At 48.2% G+C, this 19266-nt stretch overlaps 8 protein-coding genes across 8 annotated transcripts; 4 read left to right on the top strand and 4 right to left on the bottom strand.

Moving 5' to 3' along the window:
* Window positions 1-376: 376 nt before the first annotated feature.
* On the top strand, window positions 377-1412 carry N7509_007712 (uncharacterized protein; the record flags this gene model as incomplete). Its single annotated transcript, XM_056632349.1, has 6 exons — window positions 377-418; window positions 480-498; window positions 573-656; window positions 710-1048; window positions 1104-1145; window positions 1246-1412. 6 exons carry the CDS (start codon window positions 377-379, stop codon window positions 1410-1412), a joined length of 693 nt encoding a protein of 230 aa, XP_056487900.1.
* A 796-nt stretch (window positions 1413-2208) lies between these two features.
* N7509_007711 (uncharacterized protein) lies at window positions 2209-3452 on the top strand (the record flags this gene model as incomplete). Its single annotated transcript, XM_056632348.1, has 3 exons — window positions 2209-2661; window positions 2889-3143; window positions 3255-3452. 3 exons carry the CDS (start codon window positions 2209-2211, stop codon window positions 3450-3452), a joined length of 906 nt encoding a protein of 301 aa, XP_056487899.1.
* A 2425-nt stretch (window positions 3453-5877) lies between these two features.
* N7509_007710 (amine oxidase, flavin-containing superfamily) lies at window positions 5878-7271 on the bottom strand (the record flags this gene model as incomplete). The annotated part of the gene is made up of 2 exons (XM_056632347.1): window positions 5878-7180; window positions 7258-7271. 2 exons carry the CDS (start codon window positions 7269-7271, stop codon window positions 5878-5880), a joined length of 1317 nt encoding a protein of 438 aa, XP_056487898.1.
* A 1050-nt stretch (window positions 7272-8321) lies between these two features.
* On the bottom strand, window positions 8322-8902 carry N7509_007709 (actin-binding ADF family protein; the record flags this gene model as incomplete). Its single annotated transcript, XM_056632346.1, has 3 exons — window positions 8322-8347; window positions 8424-8554; window positions 8640-8902. 3 exons carry the CDS (start codon window positions 8900-8902, stop codon window positions 8322-8324), a joined length of 420 nt encoding a protein of 139 aa, XP_056487897.1.
* A 936-nt stretch (window positions 8903-9838) lies between these two features.
* On the top strand, window positions 9839-11343 carry N7509_007708 (aminoglycoside phosphotransferase family protein; the record flags this gene model as incomplete). The annotated part of the gene is made up of 2 exons (XM_056632345.1): window positions 9839-10090; window positions 10228-11343. The coding sequence occupies 2 exons, from the start codon at window positions 9839-9841 to the stop codon at window positions 11341-11343; spliced, it is 1368 nt and encodes a 455-aa protein (XP_056487896.1).
* A 2022-nt stretch (window positions 11344-13365) lies between these two features.
* N7509_007707 (uncharacterized protein) lies at window positions 13366-13957 on the top strand (the record flags this gene model as incomplete). Its single annotated transcript, XM_056632344.1, has 2 exons — window positions 13366-13431; window positions 13646-13957. The coding sequence occupies 2 exons, from the start codon at window positions 13366-13368 to the stop codon at window positions 13955-13957; spliced, it is 378 nt and encodes a 125-aa protein (XP_056487895.1).
* Window positions 13958-16208: 2251 nt separating this feature from the next.
* On the bottom strand, window positions 16209-18293 carry N7509_007706 (uncharacterized protein; the record flags this gene model as incomplete). Its single annotated transcript, XM_056632343.1, has 2 exons — window positions 16209-18110; window positions 18207-18293. The coding sequence occupies 2 exons, from the start codon at window positions 18291-18293 to the stop codon at window positions 16209-16211; spliced, it is 1989 nt and encodes a 662-aa protein (XP_056487894.1).
* Window positions 18294-18629: 336 nt separating this feature from the next.
* Window positions 18630-18857, bottom strand: N7509_007705 (uncharacterized protein; the record flags this gene model as incomplete). Its single annotated transcript, XM_056632342.1, has 1 exon — window positions 18630-18857. One exon carries the CDS (start codon window positions 18855-18857, stop codon window positions 18630-18632), a length of 228 nt encoding a protein of 75 aa, XP_056487893.1.
* Between the last annotated feature and the right edge of the window lie 409 nt (window positions 18858-19266).

Below are 19266 nucleotides of genomic sequence, written 5' to 3'. Positions count from 1 at the left end.
AAAGATTTTTGTCCAGAAGGACACTGACAGGAGCGATCCAGAGCTTCTCCAAAAAATTCAATGGAAACGATCTGCGCCCTCTTTTTTGCGCCGAGGCGATAAACGTATTGGGTGCGTAACTTCGGACTGCTGTACAAGCCCCTTGAGGTTAGACACAAATTCAGGTACGTTTCGACCCACGGCGCCCCATCGGCCATGCAACCCACAATCCACGCGAGCTTGAGGCACGGAGCTACTTGGATCGCCGATCACATGTGTTTCGGAGGGAATTGGCTGATTTATGAGCAGCCAGGGAGGACTATCTTTCTTCTCTTTCCTCCTCTATCATCTGTGCAACATTTCATTCATTCTCTCATCCGGTCTAGACTAGACAACCATGAAGTTTCTCTGCTTGCACGGTGCCATTGGCAATGTCGATGTGAGTCTTTCAACTTGGACTTGAACTCATTACGGGGCAAAGATGCTAACTATTCCCAAAGAACATCAGTATCCAGCTTTGTATGCAGCAAGAGAAAGCCCAATCGATACTCTAGAGAGGAGCACTCTAATCGCTAACCATGAATACTATACAGCTCCCCTTCAGAAAGACCTGGGACAAGATGAGTCTGCGTCCTTCCACTACATCAACGCGCCCGTCAAGATCACACCACCAGCAGGTATGAGACTTTTGCGCTCTCTTGTATCCAGAACCAAGCTCACCAAGATACAGGATTTGAGGAGTACTTTGGTGTCGGCCCTCACTATCGCTGGGCAGACGATGGCGGTGCTGCCGAAGATTCTTTGATCAGTCGCGTTCGCCAAATCCCCGTGGGACAAAATCCAGAAGATGTGATGCGTGACCTTGTGGGTGATCGCGCGGTTATCTGGCTCAACTACAAGAATGTCATGGATTATCTCTACCAAACCCTGGAGGAGCACCCAGACATTGGAGGTATTATCGGATACAGCGAGGGTGCCTCTATGGCCGCGACCTTCATCCTGGATGAGCAACGGCGATTCGAGGAGGAAGGCCGTGAGCGCCGCATCAAGTGCGCCATGTTCTTTACTGGTTGGCCACCCATGTCGCCGGAAAGGGGGGGTCCTCCTGGCGGACGAGGTTGAAGATCTGGTTGACGTCCCCACCCTTCATGTTGTTGGCGCGAACGGTATGTACTCCCAACTATTGGCTCCCGGTCCCCTTCCTTTTTCTCCCTTTTTTTTTTTTTTTTTTTTTTTTTTGGCTCGGCAATACTGATTGCTAGGTAGATCCCTTCCGCCATGGTGCATATGCACTTTACAATGTTTGCGACCCAGACACGGCCACCTTTTTCGATACGGGGAAGGGACACACTATCCCCCGCTCAGGGTTGGTGATCAATGAATTGGCCAATGCGGTTCGTGATCTTGTTGAGAAGACTCACGAAGAGGAGTGAAAATGAGATTCCTCATTCTGAGTTGTGATTACGTCGATCGGCGAATCCCCTTGCGCTCTGTTATTATAGAAGTTCTCTATCATTTGTGATTGGTTTATGTGATCTGTGATCACCAGGGGTGTACATAGGCGTACGGGATCTTTATTACAGGGGAATTACATAGTTGTCATTATCGTTTTCAGTATTATTGATCACATTAATTTTTTAATTTGCTTCTTCCTACTCCGTACAGAGCCTTGGAATATGATGGTTCAATCGCAAGATGCTGTCATACAATAGGCGAATGGCGTACGTAGCCTCTAGCCTCAGCGGGTTTGTACGACATGCTCATTCAAGTTTTGCTATAATTTTTAAGACCTCCTTGATACTCTCTGTCCGGTGTACCTGCGACACACTGCAACAAACTTACGGTCCGAAATGTTTCATCCTCCCCTATTTCCATTTTCCCGTTTTCCCACACTTCACATGTGGTGGACGATCTCGATCGACCAGCAGGCTCGATAAGCTGAGAACTGCCCCACAAGCATTGGCACCAAACCCTGTTTCCTAGTGGGAGCCACTCGTCTTCAGGCTGGTGGAGCCTGTCGATCCTAATCTCCAGATCTAGCTCGGCCTGTCGCACACCACGGCTAATATAATCATCAGCCATTTCTCGATAGTATCCGGTATATCCCTGGAGAATACCACCACATGTGACCAGTCGGTGCGCTGGCGTTTCGGTCCATGGTCATATTAAGGTGAAATAACACAAGCCGACTAGCGATCAGAAAGGAAACAGCCTCAACCTGAACCAGAGTTGGAGCCAGATTCAAAGGAACCACCAGAAGGTAAAACCAGCACCAAACCAAAGTCAGACACGGCAAACCCCCGACAATCATCCCACATCCTCCACTCGTCCGCGCCCGCGACCCAATCAATTGTGCCCGTCATGCGATTCCAGAACCTCGTGTTGGCTTTCGGCGTCCTGGTCCACACCCAGCCCACGCCACCAGAACAGTGCGCCACTGGAGTGCACGCCATCCTTATCCGCGGCCAGGGACCAGGCGATCACTTGAATGTGATGGTGACTATCCAGAATCTGGTGTTGCAGCTTATTCCCGGCTCGACTAGCATCGCCTTGCCCTATAAACACGGCGCAGACGATCACCGCGTCGCTGCTGGCAACGGGGCATATCTAATGCAGGAATATATCCGAGAATACATCGCCGACTGCCCAAATTCGAAGATCTTCCTGCATGGGTACTCATTGGTAAGTTCTCCTTCCATGGTCGGACACATCCCGCTTCAGATCAGCTTTTCCATTCATTCCTTCTCGAACCATGTTCTCCTGCTAGAAGGTTTATGCGGCTACTATCGCTCCCCCCCGTACACTAGCAATCAAATCCCCGAAGAACGGCCATGCAACCACTGTATCCCGGCTGGATTCCTCTCACCGGTGGCGATATGAAATCCAGCTGAAACGTGAACTCTTCACAGGGAGGAATTGTCCTGATGGACGGTCTATGTGGAACCAGTTCGTCCTGGCTCTTCCCTGTGCCAGCCTTGGAGCCAAAGTATAACAAAAGTGGTAAGCTCCGTCGTATCAAACCCGATCTAGCCAAATTTTGTCCGGTCTGGCGGGAGAACCCTAAATCTGCTTGGAACACTAGTAATTGCCGCTGTTTGTTACGGCGAGGAGACATTTCTTCCGCAACAGCCCTGGAACATCGGGACCTGCACCAATGGGACGGGGTAAGCGATCTATTTCGTTCGAGTCCGAGTCACTTCTACGTCTATTGTTTGCCGTCAGGCATCTTACACTGGCGGATATCCCGAATGGAATCCCGATGCTAAACTCAATAGTTGTACCCACGCATTCACCCCGAGTGGTGCGATCCTTACAAGGATTCGCTGCGAAGCTACTGCGACGTGGGCGACGTGGAGTGCTGTCTTAGCAATCCACCCGGTGACAACCTCGCGCATTTCTTGTATATTGTCAAATACAATATGGATGTCATACACTTCATTCAGCGCCGACTGAATGAAACGTGTTCTCAATAATTAATTTTCTTTTTTTTTTCGAGCCTTACTGAATATTATTTCATATTCTACCTCTCACATTTTTCCATGTCTCTTATATCCCGTTCCAATATTTTCCAATTTTGAATATACTATTACCATTATTATTCGTATTTTTCTCCTTTTTCTCCACGGCCCTCTCTCAACAATTGACAAATCTTGCCAACGCGGAATGTGGATATCTCATCGCTCGATCCAATTCGCAATGTGACGCAATTGAGAAAAACCCTATGGGGATTATCTCAGCCACGTTGCCACTCCTCCCCACCATTAGCACCAATCATAAAGCGGATAGGATAGGCTTTAGCTTAGCTCACCCCAAGTGGAGCTCAGACCCTGGCCTCAAAGTTTAGTTGAACTGCTTACTCAAATGGAGTGCGAAAGAGTGGAGTAGAATGATAGGCTTATATTCGTCCAAGGGGCAACACTAATTTTTCGCACGGCAAGGGAGCCAATTCCCGTCGGCTATGATTCGCGATGCGTTTGCCCTGAGCGCCAATCTTCTCTATCTTCTAATTAGATTGGCGGCAATCAATAGGGGCATTTTTCGGCATTGCTCGGGGTGACTACCATGGCCCCGTCAGTGTATCCAATCAATACTCGCCAATATGAAGAAGGTACGGAGTACTCCGTGTGGAGTGCTCTCCCCTAATTTTTATTCCCGATTGCCTCTGCGATCGAAAATCAAGTGGGGAGGAGTCTCGTAATGTTGGATTTTCATTTAACTTGATTTTCACCTTCCTCGTATCGTAAGGTCGATACCTTCGAAGGAAAGTCAATCACGAAACTAGTGACTGGATTTTTTTTTTCCAGGAGGGGATCTTCGAAGTGGTCCGTCAAATTTTGGGCGCTATTGATTGTTAGAGGTGCCACAAGGTACGGAGGACTTGTAGTTTAGACTGGGTATCAGAGTATCAAAAACTTGTTCGGGCGCAAGACTGAAAATTGGGCTCAACCCCGTTAAATCAGATTAAGAGACCCGGGGGTTGACAGCTACAGTTGCCCAGGTTTTACCCCAGCCTTGAATTTGAGACCATCTTGTAGCCGTGGGTAAAACCCCGGAACGCATAGCCTAATGAGGATTGACTTCCAAGCTTAGTACAGTGAAGAGCCTCAACTGCCGAAATTTAGACTCCTCTTTGAAACCTCAATTCTCAAGCGTCTCAAATTCAAACCCTACCATTTCCAAGTTTGCTGAAAATTCTCCCTTTGGTTCTTGAATTTCAGCTCTTTCATATAATCAGGAACTGGCTTCGTTCTAATTCAAGGCTCCGCTCCTCGGCACCTGAAACAAATTCGACACAACCGTTCGAGATAATCACCCCGCCTCAAAAATGAGTCTTTAGATGCATGCAGAAACGCATGCAAATTGATTTTCGGAAGACTTCCCGAGAACTCTCCCAGAAAATACCCCCCTCCCCGCAAATTCATCCTCTGTAACCAGGGTTGCTTCTTGCATATCCCAAAACATGGACCCATTGACAACGGTTGATCTACCTCGGCACCAACGCTCGTCCTGTTAAACCTTAAAGACGGTCGCTTCATGCCGGATCTTCTCTGCCCGCAGGGCTTGGTGGTGTCACCGGTCGGGCTCTTGCAATTGTGGAACAAGCACTCTGTCCCGTCAAAGCGTGCCTTTGGGAAGATCGCTGGCGCCCCTGCAGGAACAGAAACGATCGAGAAACAAACAGGTGGCGCTCTCTTTTAGTGGAAACAACTGTAGTTCTGAATAATTCGACCTATCTTTTGCGGCAGTTACATGTAGATGAACAAATTTGAAGAATTCAGAGCGCTCGGCTCCCTCAATCGACCATTCATAGGGCGCATACTCCAGAGCGGAGTTCCAGACCCTCCATCTTCATGCCCACCGAGCGAAATTTTACGAACGGTCTCAGCCAAGCATTCTTCCTGGATCAATCACGTCCTCCTGCAACGGACCGTGTCGTAGAACCAGGACTAGGAGCAGTCGCGAATAGATAACGAGGTTCATCTAGTCAAATGTCGACATGTGAATATCGCTCTGTCTAAAATATCCATCTGATCAGAACGTTGCTGGTGCGTTATCCTCGCAAGATGGTTGGTAATCCTAAGCGAGTCACTGAAGCTCTAGATCCCGGCCTTTTATCTCGATCTTGGGTCCCGTCCGGGTCGGGTGAATCACCTGTGACCTGACGTCTAGCCTTACGGAGCCAATACCTGATATGTACTTACCCGTATTCTTATCTTTTAATCTAGCATGTGATAGTGGACATCCAAGTATCAGAGCTTCAATATCCTGCTGTCCGAGCTCGTTCCTATGGTTTTGTAGATATCAACTTAGATTGACAGATATGAGGATTATGCCCGCTGGTGAAACCTAACTACTAGTTAACTGCAATCCATTCAATCAGAACATTCCATCCCCCAATTAGAGACTTTTCAGTAATCCGGGCAACACAACCGTCTCAGTAAAGTTCCAAAGTTTCGACGAATCCTGGACATGAAAGGCAGCGCCTGTATACCATGTACTTCGATAACCCTGCAAAGCATAAAGATCATTATAAAATCCAGTAGCAATGCGACTCGGAGAGGCAGTTAGTTCAAAGGGAACATGACTCTTAAAACGCAAGAAATTGGCCGCTCCCGAAAAGTTACCCGTGAACCCGTTATTCTGCAATTTCTGGATATACGAAAGTATCTCCCCCTGCACATAAGAGTCTGGCAAAATTTTCTGACTGCCATACTTGACGTCAAAAACGCCATTGACGGCGGTGGCGGATACAGAGTAGACTGCTGGCATCTGGGGGATGTTGAAGGAGGTATTGGCTGATGCGGAGCTGGAGGTGAAGTTCAATGGAAGTCCTGTACTTCGTACTAGGGAGGTGTAGTACCCCACGCTTCTGAATTCGTTAAAGATTTTTGCTTCGGTGTGATCGGGATTGAAGGGGAGTAGGTTATTGAGAGTTTGGGGGATTGTAATGAGTATTTTCTTTGCTTGTATTGTTCGGATTCCGTTTGGTGTGTTGACATCTATTTCAACTCCTTTTGCATCTCTTTGTCGGGCAGACGCTACAGTACTTCTGAAAAGTACATCTGGTCCAAGGATCCTTGAAGCCTGGTCGTATATTTGATGATTGTTATTGCTGGTAGGAAGCAAGGCCCCATTTGCCATTGTGTTTAGGACATCGAACCCGAGTATCTTGAAAACATATAATGTTGGTTGATCAAGAATATTGCCAAGGCCTTGATTGAACTGTGCTATCGAGAATGTCGCATTTCCGACTTCGGGGTACTTTGCAACGAATTGTCCGAATGGTAGCAGTAGATCTTCTGGGACAGGGTTGGGGAGATTGTACCCAGTTTCCAGGCCAGGGTATTGTGCAAGTTTCTGGGCGTAGGCTGCCAGCCCTGCCGATGGATCCGGAGGAGTGAAATTGACTGTCTGAGCAGTATCGGGATCCAAATATGTAGTGATGGGCTGGAATATCTGTGAAAGATTTTGTAGAGCGCTGGATATATTCAGTCGTGCGAAATATTGTCGCACGACGGGCAGATCGTGGAATAGAACAACTCCATAATCCACAACCTGTTTGGTCGTTGGATCGACGTATGTTTCGGTGTGGCCTCCCAAGATACTTTCTCTTTCTACCACGACGACTGATTTCCCTTGATCACGAAGTCTAATCGCGGCGTAGGTGCCCGAGGAGCCGCCGCCGATAATGACAACATCCCTGACAAGCGGCTTGCTAGCACAACTCCCGGGGAAGAAATGAACAGTCCGAGACTGAAAATAACTAGACTTTTGGACGACAGCCAAATCATGATTTAATACTAGGCGCGGGAGATCGGAGATGGAAAGAAAAGTTGCTCTTGCTTACATTGCCGGGAGAAGACAAGGTGGTATGCGCGGGTTTTAAGTATGCAGAGCCCACATTCCTTGGGTTTGCCCAGAGTTACTTGGCAATGGGCTTTGCCAGTCTGGCTGAAAACATTGACCAGTCCCTTACTACCGCTATATTTATCTAGAATGTTGTCCCCTTACAATATTTCCCCGCCAAGATGAGATTTGGCCGACTTTGAACAGACATCTAATGATCCAGTGAAGCAAAAACCTTTATGATTCTAGATATTTTCTTTAAAAAAAAAGCCAGCCAGATTGAAGATTAGCTGAGCAAACCAGTTTAGTTATATGAATAGATACCGAGCAAATCTATAGTTACACAATAAAGCTTCCATGACTCTAGACCTGGACATTTTATAGTTTGACCTTTGACAAATTGTACTGCATGTACGTACCCCCGGAACGGTTTAATCATCCACGAAAGGCAGAAGTTCGGGTGGCTTGTCTAAGTCTTTTTAAATTTTCACTTGTTTACAAATAAAATTTAGGTTCACAGTCATGGCCCTTGAAGGCTATGTGGATCAGTTCGGGATCTATTTAAGTGTCAATGGTCGATTGTAGCTCAGGGATGCCGTGTCGCTGCCCGAAGAGGGAAGCTTATTCTGCATTCCAAGCCGGCAACGCCAGGGCGGCATCCAGTCCAATGCAGTATTAAGGTGTTCTCAAAGGTTGATAGAATTTTCATGGTACTACGTCAATTGCTATTGCTTTGTTACTCTCCGAGATTGTGACGGGAAGAAGTTTCCAGTTCAGAGCACCAAAGTTACACCTAATGTTGCGCGAATGTAAATTGCCGATATCGGCTGTCAAGGCCCGGATTTCGCCGACTTATCATCTACGACATTTGTAGGTAGGAAAGAGAATTTGTTTGCTAGGCTTTATGCCTTTCTGTTATTGATTCTCGAATAGAGTGGAGGTACTCGGTTTCCCGGCTTCAAGAGCCCCCGGATCCATAAGATATTGAAATTCCCCTAGAGGACCTTGAATTGGCCCATAACTGGAAAGAAGCGGCATGTTAGATTTGTGTTCTGCGATAAAAGCCGACGACGGTGCCCCGAATTGTGGATACGTACTTGCTGCGTGAGCCAGCTCCGCCTGGGTGTGTGCCTGCACATGGATGCTGATGTCCAAGAGCGCTCGGAATAGGTGGTCCTTGTTGGTGGTGTAGTATGACTTGTCATGAATGCTCGCGCCCTCGGGAACCCTGAACGACATCCGGTGGTTAGCATTGTCCATTCCAGGGGATCTGCAGGATCGCCGCCTCAAAATGCGGGGGAGAGGTAACATACCACGTGATGAAGACGAGCTTGTGTCGCTGACCATCGCCAGAGGGAGAATCGTACTTGAAGTCGACAACGGCATATCGAGGAGTGTCATCCTTGAAGTTGGCAAGGAGCTCTGAGTATTCCTTGTATTTGCCGGATGTGTTGACGGTGATCTTCTTGTCGTGTGCGGAAGCTTCATAAATGACGTAATCAAGGTTGTCGGTCTCTTTGACCTCATCAAAGACGGTCTCGCACTCGGGCGAGATGGTTGCGAATCCCCTTGTCATGGTTGGAAGTGTTGATTGGGGAAATATTGGGAGAAGTTGAGAGTGGAAGTGGGGGAGAGAAAGGGGTGAAGGAGAAGAAAGAAGAGAGAGTCTGCTGATCAAAGTTACCTCCTTCCAACTTGCGGGGAAGCTGTCCGATTAGTCATGCATTGCATGACAATGGAGTTGCAGTTACCGTCCAATAGATGGCCTGGGTGCCTGATTGCACAATTAGCTGGATTGGAGAAAACTTGTCCTGTTCCTGGTGGGGTTTTCGCTGGATCTATGCCCTGTTAGAGCAGCCTATACATCGATAACTCCGGGGATTCAGACTTTGGGTGAATGGACGACAGGATGGAGAGAGGAAAAATTGAGAGTTTCAAGTAGATAGAATATTAAATGTGAACAAAAGGACCAATTTTGGACAAGAATTAACTTTTCTACTTGCCTGGAGCGATCAGTTGCTGCATTTCATTCACTGGAAGACAATGACTGTATATTACTTGTATTCAGATTACAGAATCTTGTATATACTTTTGGACCCAGGGCCGATTCGAAACAGGATATCATTTGGACGGCCTTGCGTCTTCAAGAAGCCAGTAAATATTAATTTGTATTCAAAGAGGAAATTAATTCCATTAAATACCTCATCTCATCTTCCTATCTCACGCTATGAGTTGAAGTCATGAAAATGCAGTCTACTGCAGTCACTGCGAAGTCACTGTACGGGTATTAATACGGTCATCTGAATACCAGAACGTGACCCACCCGGTCTATAGGAGGCACTAGGTAACCATTTCACTCTCTTCACTCTCTCCTTCATGCACATCACTTTTCAAATCTTTATCTTCTCATCAGTTTGACCCCCAAACGTCCTTTCTGCTTGGGATGAGCGATTTTTTGAAGCATTGCACCGACATCACCATCAACCCAAATGCACTCGCTGTCTGAACATCCATGGAGAAGATGAGCGCATCCCGCCGTGTGCCCAGCCTTGGGCACAAGCAGGCGGCGAAGTGGAATCAAACCCTCATGAAGGAGTTCCAGAATGAACTCGAAAGAAACCCCACCGCCGACCTCATGACCATGTTCCATGAGCCATATCTTATTGATCATCGACGGGTCGTGAAACGTGGACTATCTTCTGCCGCGAAATACAATCTAGACGTTATGGAAGAGCTTGCCCTCGATGTCAAACTTGATCCCGAAGTGAATTTGCTTCGCGAGTTTCCGAGATACTATCATCGCAAAATAGGCTTGATCACGGGCCCCCGACCCCTCCCCCGTCCGCCGAAGAGAGTCCAGATACCCACGAAGATTGGCGCACTTGTCTAAATTGGGCCCAGAGTGCCAAGATCATTTTTCCCTTGTCTGCGCAGGTCCATGATGCAGTCGCGAAGTTTATGGAAGTGCCCACGGAAGACGAGGATGGGGAAGCTTCCAGCGATGGTGGCGAAGATTACTCTAGCGATGAGGAGGAAGAGCAGTCCGGCGACGAGGAAGAAGAACACTCCAGCGACCAGAGCTCGATATGCTCACCCGAAGGTAGCGAGGCTTCTACCGAGGCTTCCACCGAACCTACTCCAGCCGAAGGTTCTCCTGAACCGATCGAACTTCCCTGCAGAGAGAACAACAAGGCACTTGCCGTGGCCCTCAAAAGGCTCCTCTGGGACTCACCGAAGATATGGGAGTTTCCGGGTCGGGGTGTGGTGGTCCAGTGCTGTGAAGGAGTTGTGGCGAAGGTCATGGACGGCAGTGAAGAAGATACGACAGAGTACACAAGCATGGAATTTGTTGCCGAGCGAGCCCCTGGAATTCCTGCTCCAAGAAACCATGGATTTATCATCCTTGGACGCTACAGCGTTCTCTTCATGACGCATATTCCAGGAACCACCTTAGAGAAAGTGTGGCCCAGCCTCTACCATGAGGACAAGCTATCGATTCAGAGGCAGCTGGAAAAAATATTTCTTGAGTTGCGAGCCCTTTCTTCGGATCAACAAAAGGTTGGAGGAGTGTGCGGAGAAGGTGCCAAAGAAGACAAGCTCAATCCCTTTGGTCTATTCCCAGATCTTACCACACCCAAGCAATTCAGCGACTTGCAATTCCAGGGCCCTGCCAAATGCAACAAGGCATTCATCGACCTTCTTCAATCATTCCTCGAAAAGGATCACTCTGTGAAGAAAGGACTGGTTTTCTCGCATGGCGATCTCCGGCCTGCCAATATCATGGTCAAGAAGGAGTCAGGCGCCGACCATTATGAGATTACAGGACTCATAGACTGGGAAGAAAGCGGCTTTTACCCAACATATTACGAATCCGTCCATCTTACACGCAACTTCACTGGGGGAAGCGGAGAACAAGACGACTGGTACTCCTACGTGCCGAAGATGATTTCCCCGCGAAAATTTCCCGTCCGCTGGCTTGTTGATCGAATGTGGGACAGGATTTACAACAAGTGGTAGAGGTACCGATGGGAAAGATTCAGATTCAAACTATTGTTTCCAGGGTTGGACTTTCCATTTCAGGGATGACGAAGCTGTACAAGGAGAAGAATGCGCAATTAATGTACGGTTCGGGGCCTTGTTCTCAGCCTAGCTCGTCTATTCAAGTAGTACAAAGCTGGAATAATAGTACATAACCTTCAAGAGTAAATATGTATTCTTCACAATGCTTTAGGGTTGCCTAATAAAGTTCGCAAATAATTGAGACCGAGGGTTGCACGTATACTACGCAGATCCTGTAGATCAATGGCCACCCAGAATGCATTATTACTCCAAGGCTCCAGGGCTTAAATTACCGCGTATTATGTTGACTTGGATTAGGATTTCTCAAACTAGGTGCTGGTGAGCCTAAGGATCAGCTAAAAAAGTAGCGTCTGTGGTATTGAGGAAGCAATCTTCTGTAACCGTAGGCATACTTGAAAATATCATTTGGAATGTCTTGAGGATCATTGTGTTAGGGCTAGACAGTACTTGTGGTGCCTGACATGAGTCCCTCCAATTTCAGTTCATTCAGCGTCCGTGTGGTTTATGGGTTTGTTTAATTCTATAAAATAACATTGAACGTAGATGAGATCGTCGAGGTCAAAGTCTAGAAATCGCAAGAAACACGTACAGTACCAGTTTTAATCTGGTCATCCACGACGTAGGAAACTTGTAAAAATCCTTGGCTACTTGGGTAGGTGAATGATTGGTAAATGGTTAGGTGAATGGTTCAGTGAATGGTCGCCTATTACTTGTGAATCGAGGATGCATCAACTAGATGAACGAATGTAGCTTCAAACATTTCATCTCAAGCAACCATCTACTCGATCCAATGTTCTTGTTGCTACATCTTAACACATATTCCAATAGCAATCTTACGATCCATCGATATTGAGGCTAATCCAACCCCCCAACGCTCTAAGAAATCAACCCCAAAAAGTCCGCCAGCAAGCCCAGCAAAAAGTCCGACAAGAAGCCCTCGAACAAATCCGCGAAAAAGTCCACCAAGAAGGGTGCGACTAAGGATTCCGGCAGCAAATCTGCTGCAGAGGAAGCGGCGAAAGGCGAAGTTACTGACTCCAAAATTCCGTTATGCTTGGATTTCTACAACGCAGGGCACGGGCCAAAGCACTGGGCTGTGTTTGTCGAGGCGGAGGAGAATAACCAGGTTTGTTAGTTATTGTTATTGTTGTTGCCTTACCTGTATGGCATCAACTCAGGCATCCACCTGCACCTACTAGCTTTCGTCTCTTCTCCCTCTTCTACATTCTCCTCAAACTATGACTTTCGTCGAACCGCTACTATTTTCTTCCACACGAAAGTCTGAGCCTCCTCAAAAATGATATAGGTTTGGGTGCTACTATAATAGCCAAACGGAAATTCTGGCAAACTAACCACCATCATTCTAGATGTTTCCACGGGGCAGCTTTCTCAAAGCCAAGAAAGATTTGAGAAATATTTTTTCCCACTATAACATTCACTGATTCCAATTCAGCTTCACAGGCTGCCTGTCCCGGTAGCCGAATTCAATGCCACAATATATCATACTAGGTAAGACATAGACGACCGAGGTGAATCAACCCTTGGAAAAAATCGATGTATTTCAAGCTAATCGTGATGGCTAAACCATGGTAGGACATCTCTATATCGGTAGCTCCTGCCGGAGGAGTCTCTGCCTGGAAATTCCCGGGCTGCATTTATAGGAAGGAGCGACCCTCAAAACTTGAATGTGATGCCACTGCGGTTGAACTTCTCTTCAACTTCTGTCGATAAATATAAACAAACGTTGGAGACCTTCCTGTCATCCTAACTACCTTCAGGGCTGCATCGCCCAACCTTGAAACCCCAGAGCAAGAAACACTTCGCCAAAAGTCCCATCAGGAGAGGGAAAGCCGCCTCAAATAAATCTGCGTCCATCCAACGAAGCTGGAAAAAAGCCCTCCGAAGAAGCATGCGGAGATGCGGAGGCAGAAGGAAAAACGGTTCTCTACGTGAATAAGTATGAGGCAGGAAGAGGCCCAAAGTATTGGTCAAGCTGTTTCTGATGACCCCAAATCTGGAGATACGGTACATCTTACACCTGGTTCAAGAGGCCGTCCAAGGAGCATTCAGCAGCAAGCCCGCATCAAAAACCGAAAGCCAATCAAGGGCGCCCACCGATCTTTAGCTTCCCCTATATGTGAATATTTACAAAGAGCACTCGGAGTACCCTTAAGCATTGGGCCTTCTTTTTCGAAACAAAGCACACGATGAAGCGACACATTCATTCTCCACGCCACAGAGAACAACGACGATAAAAGTTTCAAAATTCGGCATTTTCGAAAACAAGGCAATCAATGGCAACATTTTGAAACGATTGCTCGAGCGAATCGCGATCTGCAAAGCTCCCAGGCCCGAGGTCAGCCTAATTGATGAGTTTGCAGAGGATACTTACAAGGAGACCGAAGAAAGAGAATGGAACTGCCAGGATTACAAGTTTGTTCTGGTCCTCACCACTCGCTCGAAGGAGAATGGAATCATCGACCCAAAAGAGCTGCCATACCAGACCCGGAAGAAAAACTTGAACCTAATCAGGAAGAAGGAACGGGTCTGAAATCTGCAATCTCACACCTAATGCAAACAAAGAAGAACAATATGAAAAAAAAAGAACGATGAGATGAAAACTGGGCGCGGCTCATACTCCCGGAAATGGCGAATGAACAATGACGCTGGATTCTTCGCGTTCATGAGGTATCTCGATGAAAAAGGGACTGTCTGACATGACCAATGGACCATACATGCACGAAAAAATGGCCTCATCGAGGAAAGGAGGCAGTATATGGTTCAGATCGTCGCACAATGATGAAATACCATGATCGACGCGGAAGAAAAATTGTGGCCGGAATCATGACCAAGAGGGAATGAGTTCGCGAACCTATTCAACCTTATTGGTGAACGTGGTATTGCAAAGCATATTACGCCATTAAATATATCATCCCATCAAAATGACTTTGTTCCCTCCAGATGGATACGACTGGTACTGGACATGGATGCCAGGCAACATGGAACTCAGAGTCCTGCTAATAGAATTCATACAGCAATTGAAGGAGTTGGTATAGGTCATTATCGACGAGACCACAGTTGGCCAGTGCAGCCAAGTCCTTACCACCAGGTTATTTCCCTGCCCTTCATGCTTCTGAGTTTAAAGAATAGTATTCGTACCATAGAATAAATTTACACATCTTTACCTCATTGTACATCCGACTTTATTGAATCCCCAGTGCCTCAGGCATTAAAATTTTCCGTGGGTGCTGTGTTGTAGATACCTAAGGTTCCAAACCGACTAGGGACTCTGTACAGAAGTACGTGATTTCTTATTGCGTAATGGTAAACAGCCCTGGGGGTGTCATGCATGCGACAGGGCTGACTGGTTGGGGGCCAGGCACAGCAACTAGTCAAGTAACTTGCAACCCCTCACGGGGCCACAAAATAAATTGAAATAGAGCCCAGTACTCCGTACAAGGCAAAGGAAGGAAGGAAGGAAGGAATCCAAAAAGGAGATTATGATCAGACAAAATCCACCATGATTGACAGGGTTCATTTCTTGGCAACTCCTGAGTGCTTGCATATCTATTTATTGCCACGGGCAGGAACTACATACTCCACACACCTGTACATACATATATGGATCCAATATCTAGGTGGTGGCTGACGGTGTTTAAGTTCCATACTGAATTGTGCATTATCTGCATGAGTACGGGGTTGTGGGTTGACTCGTTTTACTCTACGTTTTCTGCTACGAGTACGAGACAATACGAGTACTCTTGATGATACATCCACGGAGATCAAACGGAGACCCAGACCCAGGCCCCGGGCACTGTTAGGGCTGTCTTGGCATGATAAGCAATTCGCCACGGTGTTGGTTTCGAACCGGCATAGATCGACATCAGGGGGCGACGGGCGGGGCCGGACGCTGTGCTCGAGTTGGAGAAGGTGATTCGATTCTGGGCCCTGGGGTTATAGACTAGACTAGTTTATTAGTTAGTCTGGGTTCGGTGTTTGAGAAGAGGCACTATCTACGAGATTTGATTGTTATTTGTGAGTCAGGAGGATGATATTAGACTGTATGTACATTAACTGGAATGGCTTGTTCAAGTTCGGAAATAAACCTTGAAGAGGGTGTGAGTAGTATTACACAAGAAATGAACAAGGAAAAAAGGGGGAATCAACGAATAAAAAACCAGAAAAGAAAGAGTTGAAACATCGATGGGGTTCAAAGGAGTTTCTTCAGCTTGAATCCACTGCCAGGTTCGAGGTAGAAGTCGAGTTTGAGATCCTCTGGCATGGTTCAAATTTCCTTTTCAATTTTCACGTTTCAGATTTGCAAGAGGCCCCGCGTAGGTTGAGAGAAAACAGAATGAAGACAAAATGTACACCCTATACTTTCAAAAATCAAGAATCCAAGAAAAAAAGAAAACGCCAGATGGGGTATGAGATGCGTGGAACGATCATAACCTGATTGTATGTATGTATGTACCCCCCTTCCTTATCAGCCGGGGTTTGGTATGGGAAGCGATTGTTTCCGATAATTTTCGTTCAAATCCACAGCTTGTGGATGGTGGTTGGTTGGTGTTGTATATAAAATTTCTTTCCGTTTCTTGATCTCTTTCTGGTTCCAGCCTACTTCACCGGGAAAAGGGCAGGAAAGAGAAGAAAGACCCAAAATCCAAAAAGAAATTGTAAATGCGAAGGCGAAGCCAGATGCGACCGCTTGTAATCATGCGTGACGAGAAAAAATGGACAAGAAAATTAAACAGTCATCCGAAACGGGTGAGTGAGTTGGCAGAGACGCGAGGGATGCGGATTTAGTCGTGAGTTTGCGATCGCAGATGAATCTCTTCAACGGGAAGTCCCTCTTCTGAAGGGACGTGGTGGTATGAGCGACGTCTGCGCTTTTGGATGAGACGCCATGAACCAAAAAGAATACCGCCGATGGAGCAGCCGAGCAAGATGAAGATCAGCATGCCACCGACGGCACGAATAACTTCATAGGCACGGTAAACAGCCTTAGCGACTTCCTTAGCGTCGGCGTAACTTTGGTGTGGCGCGGAGTCCGAGTCCGAGTCCGAGTCCGATCCCATGTCCATATCCATTGGAGAGTCGGCCTCGTCAGCGCTAGTCTCTTTCTCTTTATCTGCGACGACCTCCTTGTCGGCACTGGCTTTTTCACTGGTATCTTCCTTGCCCGTGCCCTCCTTGACCTGGTTGATGATCGAAGGGTCGTCTGGAGAAGGACCAGCGGCTGTTCCCTTGAAACCGACAGATTCCCAGTTGCTTGGGATCTCGCTGCGCTGGACACGAGATTTGCTCATAGACTTGCCCTCGGCGTCGACAGCCTCGGCGGTGATCCAGTCCATGTATCCATCGACGATATACATGGTCTCGAAGTCGGACTTCCTGGCGTGGCCGATGAGCACGCTTTCACCGCGGTCGTAGGCCTTGGCGTAGAAGTTCCATCCAGCGACATCGGTGGCACCGTTCCAGCTAACGTGGATGATGGTGGTAGTATCATCGTCATTGGTACCGTAGACGGAGGCAACGACGTCAGGAGGGTTGGTCGGGCGACCGATGAATTCGGACTTGTAGGCGCGGTAGGTCGAGTAGCGGGTTGACGCAAAGCGGGCGGTCATCAAGGTGTCGCCGTTGGGAGCGTGCTCGCTCTGGTAGCCTCGCTCACTCCAACCAGCGAAGATGTTGCCATTGGGGAGGGTCTCGGCGCTGCCGCGGAGACGGGTCAGGCTGCTGTCAGGGCGGTTGATGCGGTTGATGACACGGGCGGTCATGGCTACGGTATCCATTTCGATGAAGAGTACTGAGGACACGTTCTCGTCGTTACCCCGCTCATCGGAACCGTTGTTCAGCATCGAGATCACATGGTGGGTGCCGTTGGAAGAGACGAATTTCACATCGTGCTGCTTGGAGAAGGTGAAGTCGATATCGAAGTCACCCGTAGGGCCACTGGTCAAGCGCCACATGATCTCGCCGGTCTCGCCAGAGATACCGTAGATGGTGTTGGTAAAGCGCAAGGAGATAATGAAGTCGCCGGCCTCATTCTTGTCGACAGCATTGATATGCACATAATCCCAGCCCGGCTTATCCCACGGGGCGTCCCACGAGTGAAACATGTTCGACTCGGTAAGGGCAATAGCATCTTTGCTGTTCCACTGGGACAGAACCTCGCTAGTTTCCATGTCCAACTCAACGAACCCACCCGTAACCACCCAGCTCTCCTCCGTCGGGCGTCCGAACTGGGCCAGGTTGACCAATTGCGAGAGGTATGTGCAGGCGACAGCAGACTTACCCCCGGGCAAGATGTTGAATTCGTGCATGTTGAAGTCGTGCAGGTCTGCAGGCTGGAAGACCTGGCGTATTTGCTTGTAGTTCTTGTCCAAGACAACTCCGCTTCCCTTGCTTCCTCCCTCCTCCTCCAGTTGCCAGTTCAAGATGAATGATAGCTCGACCTCATCGTCGATGTTGGTAACGGGTCGGAAGTCGAACACATTTTCATTATTGTATTGAAGCGAGCCGGCCCAGACTAGCTTTCCATCGCCATCGTAGATATACGGTCCAACTTGATATTGTTGGTATTTTTGGGTGGGATCGTCGGGCGAGATCTGACCGTACGGCGCGACAAACCAGTATCCGGGAGCCACTCTCTCGCGGTCAAGGTAGTCAACTTCCCACTTCAAGGCGCGAACCTCGGGGAGCTATAGGAATTGCAAAACCACCATTAGCATTTCGTTCAGGGCCAAGCCGCGGGGGAAATTAAAGAGAAAAGGGGGGATGGGAGGGGAGCAACCAACCGTCACGAAGGACATCAAGTCCGCATCTTTGCGCTGTGCGTCAACATTATGCAGCGAACATAGTAATAATACTGCGGAGAACAACATGATGAAAGAGTGGCTAGGGAAGCACGCGATCTTCCCCCAGTCGAAGCAGGCAACAAGAAAAAAAAACAACGGAGAAAGACGAAAGCAGGGATGGGAAAAGAGAAGGAGAAGAGAGGGGACGGCTACAAGATAGCCCAGGAACGAAGCATTCGGGCGTCCCGACTTTCAAACGAGTGGAGAGAACTAAAGAAAGAAAGAGGCAGGAGAAGACTCCACGGCAGTCATTTCCATTTTTTTTCTCGGCCTTCCAGCCGCCGGCTGGCCTCAGGGGATGGCGTGGAATCTGACGATCCAAGCGAAGGCTCTTGGCACTTGTTTCGGACGGTGGAGACGCGGTCAAGCAACGACGCTGAGTGGTGCACCGCGCAGCTCAGGTCGAGGTCTTGGGAGCGAGGCGGACGTTGATTCCACTCGTATCCGTAGCCCAGTCGGGGTTCCACAAGTGACCATCCTCATCACGGTCGAAGCGCTGCTTCGTTCGGTCTTGATTGCCCAGTCTAGCGAGGACCAGCCACTGGGCAAAACCCCGAGCGTAACACCACTAGCACGGGCATTCGCGTTCATGCGTGTTCATTCGGCAATTGGCAGATGCAATACGCAAGGCAGAGCAAAGACTCGTCACACGCCTCACAGGGCTAAGCCGGTAGACCCGATTTAATGGGGGAAGGACACGAGGCCGGAAGGATGTGAGTGGCGGACAAACCCCACGGCCCAAGGGGGAGTCTTGGCACTTTATGCGGGTTACGTACATACAACACAGTGTACATACACACAGTATGGAGTACTTGTACATATGGAGAATGGAGTATCAATTAAATGATAAGATTCTTTCAGGAGAACTCCACTGCGGCAGAATGACGATCTTGGTCTCCCATTCCGATTATATTCCCACTCTTACGCTTCGCTTGACAGTGTTTACTCTACCGACTGGGAATCTCTCCGCTTTCTAGCGTCGGCATTGGCCATGTTAAAA

This window comes from Penicillium cosmopolitanum, assembly GCF_028827165.1.
Source record: "Penicillium cosmopolitanum strain IBT 29677 chromosome Unknown utg000008l:1.0-4398992.0:1.0-4402845.0, whole genome shotgun sequence".
NCBI classification, from domain to species: domain Eukaryota; kingdom Fungi; phylum Ascomycota; class Eurotiomycetes; order Eurotiales; family Aspergillaceae; genus Penicillium; species Penicillium cosmopolitanum.
This window is presented reverse-complemented; position numbering and strand designations above follow the sequence as displayed.